The following is an 11751-nucleotide window of genomic DNA, read 5'->3' on the forward strand; positions in this document are numbered from 1 at the left end:
AACCTACAACCTGCAACCTACAACCTGCAACCTGCAAAATATACCTGCCGCAACTTACAACAACCTCCACAAAGCGAATCGCGTGTTATTGTTTAGAGAATAGCGAGATCAAAACAATGTTATTTATAAAATGTCTCACAGCATGGCTTCAAATGAGGAAGACTTCGAAAAGGATTCCTATTGAAAATAAGCTATCTCGCCGAGGCAACTTGATAATTTTCACAGCAAACGCCATAACAAAAGTCACTTATATTCTAATCACCCTGAAGCGATTATCAAATATTTTGTAACTAATCTTAATAAACACGAACACAGCATCAGGGGCGGGCATCTCGTTTATTGATGCCCGCTTTCGAAAAGAAAGAAAGAAAGAAAGAGAACAAAGAAAACTAAGTATGCAAACTTCTCGACACGAGAGTAAAGATTCTAAATTATCCTATTATCCTTAATATAGCCGTCCTTGGCTCGATCAGTCTTCCATCTGCCGTGACGTTTGAAGAGTCGATCACTGACGCCTGCGTTAGCGGCTGCAGAAGCACCTCCTGCTCTTAGACTGTGTAAACCAAACAAGTGTTTAGGATACCCTAATTCCGCAAACGCTTGTCAAACTATTTCCCCAGTTCTGGTATAACTCACACCCGTGGAACGCAAACTATAAGAAGAAGTAACTTTATGAAAATGCAAGGAGCGAAAAAACGGTAAAGACGAAGACAAGTCTAAATTAGCGGCACCGACGTATCTGTTAAGCATGTGAAAAGGGCAAGACACAGAGTCTGATTTTGCTAACAAAACATGGGCGCCATCCCTATAAACATCGGTTTTGCTCTTAAATACATAAATCCTCACAAATGTATCGCAAAAACTTACGTCACAACAACGTAGGCTACCTAACTCGTTGCAACGGAGAAAGGCCGAATAGGCAGTAACGCAAATAGCAGCTAAGCCAAGATCAGAAAGATTAGCATTGGGACCCGCAAACCTGTTACATATACTCAAAATCATTTCACGAGTAACAGGTTCTTTCTTGAGAACAGGTTTTGCAAGCTCCCTTTTTTCAGCCTCGAGCACGTTCCTTACCGATTTTGAATCACAAGGACTTGGAAAGCCATACAAATTGTGTGCCCAGTTTATGCCATAACAGGCGGACTCAAGTGTGGAGTAGGGGTACCTCTGCCGTAGCAAAAATTCCAAGTAAAGGGCAACTGACATCTCATCAGAGGGCAAGCAAACGACTTCTTCAAAGCAAGAAGACCATTCTCTAAATTTTTGAAAGGCTCTTGAATAACGCTCCGTTGTTGATGGGGCCTTTGCTTTAGCGGCACGCAAGGGAAGACCTTCCGCTAACTTTCGATGCTCTGGATCTCTTAAGTGGGCAACCTTTGAGGCAAACGCACATCTACCTTGTAAACAAGAGAAATAACAACAAGAAATGTGAGAACAAATAGAAATAATGCAAATGCAGCGCAACCAAAAACATAAGGAGGGCCCAGTGGCCTAAATGCTGCATTCAGCACAACAATAAACGGGCAGTCCCGCACAAAGACGACAATGGCCCAACGGCCTAGCAAAGTTTAATCACCCATAGCCAACACATGCATGGTGAACGGGCAGTCCCTCATAAAACATGGCCAAGTGGCTGCGTGACATGACGTCTCATAAACAGATTCTACTGGACACTGTACTGTACAGCTCCGTCAAGCAGCAGAAAAAACACTGGGGTACTAAAATTCTCTGAGCCAAAAAGGGAACTATTATTTGCCCCATGGAGATAAACATCTTTGCCGTTCTCAACAAAGAGAAAATCAATGACAAATGATCGGAAAACCCCCCTGCGTTCTACCAAAAAGGGCCAAAAGGGAGCTGAAGGCCAATAAGGAATAACCAGAATTCCGCTGCATTGACAAAAACATACATGGCGGGTGACATTTTTAACTAATGAAACAGGTGGCACCAACCAACAGGTTTCTCCTACCCAACTAAACGCTAGGGAATCCACGCCCAAGGAATCGGGATTAAAAAACTTCGAATAGAATCGGGGAACCTTGTGGTTTTTGTAACTAGCGAAACAATCTACTGAACAGGGACCCCAATAAGAGTTGACTGCATGAAAATAACAATCTTTAACTGTCCAGTCGTCACAGTCGACAATCTTGCTCAAGTAATCAGCTTTCTCGTTTAATGAACGAGGTATCCACTCAGCCTCAATTTCGATATTGTTTTCTCTGGCGGTATGAAATATATCAACCGCGAGTTGATGCAAATGCTGTTTCATACTACCAGAATCGACGATCGAAGGAACAGCTTGGTTATCAGTAAACCACTTAACATAGCATCCTGAAAGAAGATGTGCGAAACTCTTTAATGAAAAACTAACACAGTGGAGTTCTCTCCACGTGGCAACCATCAATGGTAATAAAAGCAGCACATCCAACAGCGCTAGCATCTAAATAAACAATACGAGATGGTCTGCGAACAGCGTCTGCTAAACACCTGGAATTGAGATGAGAAACATTATTCTTCCAGAACTCAACTCCTTGGGAGCGCAGGGATCCAAATCAACTCGAGACTCCCACCCTTCTCTACGGTCAAGAGCCCTATGAAGACTTAGTCATAAGTTTGCACATATTACCGAAAACAAGCATATTGGAAATAATACTACCCGCGACAGAAGCCAGCTGCCTGGCAGGTAGACTACTCTGGGAGAGTGCATAATCGATACCCACGAGTAACTCGTCAATTTTGTCTTCAGGCACAATCAGTAAGTTATCCTTTAAATCCCAGCGATAGCTCAACCAGCGAAGAGACTGAACTGGAGCCCAGATGCTTTTCTGGGTATTCGCCACAAAACCAGCACGGAACAAATCCGATTTAACAGCCATGGACTGGGAGCAACAGTCGGCGAATGTAGGGCACACACCTAAACCATCATCCAAATATACAGCTATTCTGAAAGCCTGAAGGCGCCAGTAACGCACTAAGGGCCTCATGATTTTAGTAAATATATAAGGGCCATTGGAAAGGCCGAATGGTAAAACAGTAAATTTGTAAAAGTGAATTAACCCATCCTTAGACCAGGAAAAACCTAAAAACTCTTGGTCCGGCGGAAAAATCTCTATATGATCATAACCAGATTTGATATCGAATGAAAAAAGCCAATTCTGGGAACTATCGACAAAGCTAAAAAGCATGGTTTTAGCGTCTTCGAATTTCACCTCGGATTTCATAACAAAATAATTAGGGTGCCGTAAATCCAAAATAAGCCTTTTCTTACCGTTAGACTATATAGAAACTGATAAGGGATTCACGACAGTAGGGGCAGACTCGCATTCAACCACTGAACCTGTGGCCAGGAGATCAGAAATGGCCTTCCCAACAAAATCGCTATACTGAATGGTTGAGCGATTATTGGAAAAATGGGCTGAAGGTGGGGTGTAAATAAAAAGAATCTTATACCCGTCTAAAATGGTATCGCGAATAACGCGAGAAGCACCTATATGCTCCCAAAAAGCTACATTAAGCTTAAAGTGCCTATGAAGTAAAAAATAATTGCTGCTTCTTTGAAAGGCTTATCAAAGTAAAGAAGAATGGCGTTTCCCTTTTTAGGATATCTTTTTTCGTTCTAGAGATATTTACGGTTTTGTATTATGCAAATGAGGAAAGTGATGATGTCATAGGTGGTTCCACTTGAACAGTAAAACACTGAATCAAGAATATCTCTAGAAATATTGGAGCAGTGTTCTTCAAACTTGGCACCACAAATGTGCATCACAAAAGAAACAGAATGACACCTTCTGTGTTGTTGCCATGGCAACACTTTTGGCTCCAGTCTCTTTCTGTGAAAAACCAAATATGCCAATTTGCAACCCTTCGAAAAGGGACAGAGGGTTTTGCTGGGAACACACACGATTCCCATATTGTCTTAACTCTCCCCATTAGATTGTTGGGAGTGGATGATCCTTGTTTAAGATAAAATCTGGTAATGTTAGTTTTAATTAAAACAGGACCAGCGGCATAACTGTTGTCATGGCGACGGCACGACGGGTGTCATTTTGTTTCTTTTGTGATGTACATTTCTGGTGCCAAGTTTAAAGAACACTGCTTTAATATTTCGAGAGATATTCTTGATTGAGTGTTGAACTGCTTTAGTAGAACCACCTATGACGTCATCACTTATAATACAAAAGCGTGAATATCTCTAAAACAAAAAAAGATATTCCAAAACGGAAAACGCCATTCTTCTTTACTTTGAAAAGCCTTTCAAATCAGCAGCAATTATTTTTTACTTCATAGGCACTTTAAGATTGCCTTTAACTTTAACAATAGGCGTTTCGTCCTGATATTCAGCGCTAGAACAACTGTCACGTGAATCAGATGATTCAGCAAAGTTACCGGTAAGTTCAACTGGGTCAAAGTCTCCTAAACATTTGACTAAATCAATTAAATTATACTCATCTTGCCCTAGTCTCTGGAAAACGGCTTTATAATTATCGTCCGTTCGTATTTTTACTGCTTGGGACAGCTGCAGCGGTACCTCTTAAACGGCTTGGGCAGAAGGAAGAATTCGCCCAATGGCCTCTCTGTCCGCAGCTAAAGCACTTGTCTGCCGGTTGAGGCTGATGTCCATGAAAGGACTGCATGCGAAAAAAAGGCTGATTAGGAGAAAACAAACTGCCAGTGGACAAACCGGTAGATGGCGCTTCGGTGGTTTTAGGCTGGGTAGTTGTAGAGTTAGACCGGCTAGACGCATTTTTACGCTTCTTCTCCCTAATCTTGACGAGCGCTCTTCTCTCGGCTAATCGGAGTTTTTTCTCGTCCTCTGAATCGTCTGCGAGTTCGTCCGATTCGTATTCTCCAACGGCTGTCCAACCAGCGGGGCTCTTGTCCGCAAAACGAATTAACTTGTTGTGTTTAGTAATGAGAGTTTTCGCTCTTTCGAGCTCTGAATTAGCTGCTGAAAGGTTTCCTTTTGAGATGGTCTTGATAGTCTTGTCTATTGCATCCAGCAGAGAACTGTTGAATCCGTATTGTACTTTGTTTCCTTTGAAGTTAAAAGAACTGGAAGCCTTGGATTCCGGTTTTAGCTTCTTCAGTTGAAACTGAGTGGCAGCTTCTTTCTCGTCTAGATCACGTTTGAATGCAGCGAACTTCTGGTCAAACTTAACGTCCAAAAGCTGAGAAAACAACTCCAAAGTCTCGGCGTTGAACAACGTCGACCCCGATGATCCTGAAGCAGTCGCATGAACAGGATCTCCCTCGTTGAAGGATTCAGCGATTGAAGCAAAAACACTCGCTCGTTCAGTATTCGACGGCATAACAGATAAAGCAAAGTTGAAAGAGATGCCTTCGAGTGGCTCTTGCATAACTTATAAAATGTTAAATAGCCTAATCGCCCCTAAGGATTTATCATACCTGCAAGCACGCCTAATTAATGTACTTCTACAGTTAACACGAATTATACATGACAAACATATTCCAATGTCATTAGCGAAACGTTACAAAATATATTTACCGCAAGTTGGCAATTCACTTCGGCCAGTGTAAATCTTCCAGGCAGAAACTTTAAGCAAAAGTTGTGAAGACTGAATTGAACTAATCTTTTCTTTTCTTTTTTCCGCTGTGTTTACTGTTTTGTAATTTCTCTGTTCACACAGACACGTTTGACTTCTCTTGTTCATCACCTGATCAAATCATGTGACTTTTCTTGCACGGCTGCAGAGCATCGCGTCGCGCGAATTTTAAACTTGGGAAGTTCATTTGTCGGGTACTTTCGTCTTTCTATATATAGCCCTCGTTAGCTTTGCTTCACGGCATTGTTCGGTATTATTTCTTATTATATGGATAGCTCCGTGAGCAGGCAAGATGAATCAAATCCTACGCTGTGATTGGCTACCCGAGCGGGCAAGATGGAGCTATCTTGCCCGCTCGGGACTACCCGCCGTGTCCCACAAAAAAAATGTCCCCGAAAGCCATATAATAAATCCTTTATTGACCAAGCTTGTTCGGTCAAGATGGCTGGATATTGGCCTCGTTCTTTTTTTGCGAGTTTATGGACCTCGACTCCGTCTCGGTCCATAAACACGCAAAAAAAGAACTTGGCCAATATCTAGCCATCTTGACCTCACACTTGGCCAATAACCCATACATCTTCTTTCTCTAGCCATTGACTCGCTATAATTCACGGCATTGTTCAGTACTGTTTCGCCTCCTTCCCCAGCTCTGGCCCGCTCTCTTTTTCGATCTTCTTCGCTACCTGTTAATTCTTGCTTTCTGTTGCTATCTTAATTTTTTTGCTTCAGTGCAACCTTATCTTAAAAACGTTAGATCAACCTCCGCTATCGTTTGTCGACATGACAAATAGAAACGAGTCTTTTTTTCTTAAAAAATCCCACCAAGAAAAGATGGCTTTCTTCAAACACAAACCGAGCGGAGGGTGCAAGTCTCTGTCAACCTATCAGCTGGAGTATGGCCGCGTGTCGGACTTAAAGACGGTGCGAATGCCTTGTAGTTCTAGGCAGCGGCGGAGAGACTCTGAAATTCCTTGGACATAAGGTAAAACGGCGGTGGATTTAAATTCTGCGACAGGTTCTCTTTTTGGGGTTGTTCGTGCCTTTGTGATCTTCTGTACAAGAGAGGAGGGATATCCATTAGAAACAAGTACGGATGACAGATGTTTCTTCTCTCCAGCGATTGCTGATGGTTTGGTCACGAGACGTTTAGCCCGGCCGTACAGACACTTCACAATACAGCGCTTTACTGACTGAGGGTGGTGTGGATCATACGCTAGGTACTGATCAGTATGTGTTAGTTTCCTGTAGACACTGGTGGTAAGGCGGCCATCAGATTCTCTGTAAACTTACGTGTCGAGAAAGGCGATCTTGCTGTTGTTCTCGATCTCCATGGTGAAAAGGATTGATGGTTGTTGACTGTTCAGGTGTTGCAGGACGACGTCAACTCTATCCCGATCCAGGATGGTGAAAGTATCATCTACGTAGCGTTTCCAGATCTTAGGCTTGCAAGGTGCGGACTCTATTGCTTGTTCTTCAAATATCTCCATGTAGAGATTAGCAATAACCGCGGATACAGGGCTCCCCATGGCTGCGCCGTCTCGTTGTTCGTAAATCGATCCGTTGTACTGGAAGTACGTAGATCTTAATACGAAATCCAAGAGGTCCGCGATTTGAACTGGTGTAAGTGTGGTGCGGTTAGCCAGGCCTGCGTCGTTCTCCATTTTTTGTAGCGCCGCTTGTACGGCGCCCTCGATCGGTACGTTGGTAAACAGTGACTCTACATCGAAAGACACCATGATCTCGTGGTCCTGGATCTCTTCACTGGCGATGGTGGAGGCGAAGTCAGTTGAGTTCTTCACTGTGAAGTTCGAGTTACCTGCAAGAGGAGATAATACGGTAGCCAAGAAAGCAGACAGGTCGTATGCAAAGGTGTTGACACACGACACAATTGGCCTAAGCGGTGTGTCGGCCTTGTGGATCTTCGACAAACCATAGATCCTAGGTGGTTGTTTGTGTCGGGGTCTGATCTTATTATAAACCGCCTCTGATGTGTCCACTCCGTCTACATCGGGGAAACAGGGAGATCTATGCAGGAGAGGATCAAAGAACACAACAGGGATATACAACTCGGCGGTACCCAGACCTCCGCCGTTTCTGAACACACCCACGAGACCGGCCACTATCCTATATGGAATGAGGTCAAGTTTATTGATCGAGATCCTCACTGGTACACACGTAGGGTCAAGGAAGCTATTCACGTAAGACTTCACCCTAATAACATCAACAGGGATAGTGGAATTGAAATTCCTGAAGCATGGATACTCACGATCAAGAAACACAACAACAGGAGAACGGTACAACAGCGGACCACTGAGGGAACAGCTACTCGCCGGAACAATGGAACAATAGGAGGATCGAAATGCACCAATCACAGCCGACCTTTGTCATATAAATGATACCGTGCAATCAGTCGACCTCATCGCCTGAAGAAGACTAGCAGTAAGCAGTCGAAACGTCGCGATCTACATCTCAAGTGACTACATCGTGAGACAAACGATAATACTAACTACTTAATAACCGAGAGTGAGGTCGTTACGGGAAAATCTCAAACTGAGGCCTTGCCGTATTGACCGAGCGATAGCGAGGTCAATACGGTAGGCCGAGGTTTGAGATTTTCCCGTAACGACCGAAGGGTCGAGGTTATTAAGTTGTTTATTATATGGCTCATCAATGAAGAGAAAAATCATTCGAGCGAAAGTCGTCAATTTACATCCCACGATGCGCGCGTTTACCGATTCATTCATCGTCTCAAACCTAGGGCAAAACTACACAGTCAGTGAACTTCACCACTGTATTACGTATTCCGTTAAAAACACTCATTTCTTTACGGAAAAGTCACTGTCACAGCCTCAAAAACGTATTTTAGTATCGTGGTACCACAAGTTGATGGGGAAGTTTTTCCGACTTTTGGGGCGAAACGTCAACGCATGTAGAAAAGACAGCAAGTGCTTCAAAATTGTCCAAATCAACCGTCTTTCGGTGAAAGAAGATACTAATGCTTCAGAATGCACTGCTCAAAATAAGCTTAACTCGATCTTCGCATTCGTTTTCGACAACATATCTTCGCCTTCTTCATTCTGGGATTTATGGATGAACATTTCAAGCCTTGTGAACGCCTGCAGTTATCAGAAACACTGCTACCGACAGAAACCACCCGATTGTTTACATCTGATGATCCTGGAAGCTGATTTACACTTGCTTGTGTCAAAGCGAGGGAATCTATTTGACGAGAACTTTGACGGAGTTCAATACTTCGGTAATTGCTGTGACTAAGATGATAACTTATAAGTTTCTTTGTGGTGTTCTGCTCAGGATGCATGGCAGATCTGCCGATGGTGTTTTTTACTTAGCGATTTTAGCTTTACTTAAGACTAGGCAAACTTTGATTGTTTTTCACTAGTGCCCGCCAAGGTTACCGACTGGTAAGTCATCTATATACATTTTATTAAAGAAATATCTCTAAACTTTTAGCTACTGATATTCTCGTACTGATTTTAATCAGCTTTCATCGCTTCAATGCGCTTGAATTTTCAGAACCGGGCTCTTCCTAATTTGCATAATCCGTAATCGGCCCGTGGGCATTACGGGAGAATAATGCCCTACAATTCAGTGACAATTAACCAATCAGAGCGCGCGTTATATCGGCCACAAGCCAAAGCCATATAATAAACCTTATTATTGCATCTACCACGATGAATAACAACAACCTTTTCCTCGTCATTTCTGCTATACGTATTTAAGCTTATATATTTTGTAACGTTTCGCTAATTACACTGGAGTATGTTCACTATGTATGGTTCGTGTTAACTGTAGAAGTATTTTAGGCGTGAATCCCTAAGGGGCTAGTAGGCTATTTAAGAATTTGTAAGTTATGCAAGACCCACTCGAAGGCATCTCTTTCAACTTTGCTTTTGCTGTTATGTCGCCGGATACTGAACGAGCGAGCGTTCCCGCTTCGATAGCGCAATCCTTCACTGAGGGAGCTCTTTTTCATGAGACTGCTTCACGAACATTGTTTCCTCGTCTTTTCGACGTTAAGTTTGATCAGAAGTTCGCTGCATTCAAACGCGGTCTCGACGAGAAACAAGCTGCCACTCAGTCTCAACTGTAGAGGCTAAAAACGGTATCCAAGGCTTCGAGTTCTTTTAACTCAAGTACAATACGAGTTCAGCAACTCTCTGCTGGATGCAACAGACGGGACCAGCAAGACCATCTCAAAAGGAAACCTTTCAGCAGTCAAGTTATTTCGTTCCGCGGACAAGAACCCCGCTGTTTGGGCAGCAGTGCAAGTACGAATCGACGAACTCGCCGAAGATTCAGAGGAAGAGAAAAGGCTCTGATCAGCCGAAGTGCGAACGCTAGCTAAGATCCGGGAGAAAAAGCGGAAAAATGCGTCTAGCTGGCCAACTCTACAGCTACCCGCTCTACATCCAGTGAAGCTCCATCCACTCGTGGCCTGTCCACTGGCAATTATTTTTCTTCTAATCAGCCTTTTTGTTTTTTTCGCATGCAGTCCTTTCGTGGACGTCAGCCTCAACTAGCAGACAAGTGTTTCAGATGCGGCCAAAGAAGCCACTGAGCAAGTCCATCTTCCTGCCCAAGCCGTTTTAGAGGAGCCGCTGCAGCCCCTCCAAGCAGTAAAAATACATACTTATGGCAAATACCAAGCTGCATTGAAGAAAATGGGATAAGATGAGTATATAATTTTTTCAATTTAATCAAATGATTGGGAGACCCGGTTGAACTTATTGATAATTTTGTTGAACCATGTGATTCAAGGTTTTTTGGAAGTCTTGAAAAGACAATTTACTCTAAGGGGCTGAAAAATTTCCTTAGCTGTTCATTCATCGTTCGCGTAAATTTTGGTTATGTCAATTGTGTCCATTACTTTTGATTTTGTCATGGCAACCGCAAACTTCGTATAGGTTTGGACAAAAATCAACTTTTTCGACATACTTCTGTATTTTTTTTTCCAGCTTTGTTCATCATTTTGCTGAATTTCACTAAATTGTACATTTCATAAGCATTCTGGCTTCATAAGCATTCTAGATTATTTTTTGACTTTTTAAGAAAATAGTATTATCCAAGATGGTGGGTCAAATGACGTCATGCGACGTCACAACCAAAAAATATGTCATTATTTTATAGAGCAAGCTCAGGGCTTCCTGTACCTTAATAGAACGAAAACCCAAGGAGAGGGTTTCATCCCCCTTGTGCCACGATGGGGGTGTTAGTCCGAGGGTTAACAATTGTACTAGCCCTGATGACTGAATGAATGAAAAAAAGACTGATTATCAGGACAGAACGCATTATATTTAAGTTAAAGGCAACCTTATGGTTAATGTAGATTTTTTAAATCATATAGGTGCTTCTTGCTTTATTCGCGATACTATTTTTGATGGGTATTAGATTCTCTTTATTTACATTCCACCCTCAGCTCAGTTTTCTAATAATCACTCAGCCATCCAGTCCAGTATAGTGATTTGTCGAGTAGGCTATTTCTGATCTTCTGGCCATAGGTTCAGTGATCGAGTGCGCGTGTGCTCCTGCTGTTGTTAACCCGTTGTCAGTTTCCATACAGTTGGAGTTCTGGAGGAATAATGTTTCGTATCTCAATTCCAGTGTTTTGCAGACGTTGCTCGCAGACTATCTTGTATTGTATGCTCGGATGTTAGCGCTATTGGATTGGCTGCTTTTATTGCCATTGGTAACATTGCCTGTTTTCGCACAAAAACTGAGATTCTATGTAGATACCAGATCGAGTACCGCGTGGAGAGAACTCCACTGTGTTTGTTTTGCTTTGGAAAGTTTGCACATCTTCTTTCAGGGTGCTCTGTTAAGTGGTTTACTGACAACCAATCTGTACCTTTGATCGTCGATTCTGGTAGTATGAAACTGTGTTCGCTTCAATTCGCCGGTGATATATTTGATACCGCCAAAGAAAGTAATATCAAAATCGAGGCTGAGTTGATACCTCGTTCATTTAACGAGAAAGCTGATTACTTATGCAAGATCGTCGATTGATGACTGGTCAGTTAAAGATAGCTATTTTCATGAAGTAACCTCTTATCGGGGTCGCTGTTCAATTGATTACTTTTCCAGTTAAAAAAAAAAAAAAAATTCAAGTTTTTCCCAGTTTCTATTCGAAGATTCTCTAGCATTTAGTTGGGTAGGAGAAACCTGT

At 42.6% G+C, this 11751-nt stretch overlaps 1 protein-coding gene across 1 annotated transcript; it reads right to left on the minus strand.

Moving 5' to 3' along the window:
• Positions 1–915: 915 nt before the first annotated feature.
• On the minus strand, positions 916–5360 carry LOC149113387 (uncharacterized). Its single transcript, XM_089288273.1, has one exon. The coding sequence runs from the start codon at positions 5358–5360 to the stop codon at positions 4485–4487; it is 876 nt and encodes a 291-aa protein (XP_089144399.1). The 3' UTR covers positions 916–4484.
• Positions 5361–11751: the final 6391 nt, after the last annotated feature.

This window comes from Orbicella faveolata, unplaced genomic scaffold (genome assembly GCF_042242905.1).
Source record: "Orbicella faveolata isolate gen_17 unplaced genomic scaffold, um_ofav_v1 contig_15, whole genome shotgun sequence".
In the NCBI taxonomy this organism is placed as follows: Eukaryota; Metazoa; Cnidaria; class Anthozoa; order Scleractinia; family Merulinidae; genus Orbicella; species Orbicella faveolata.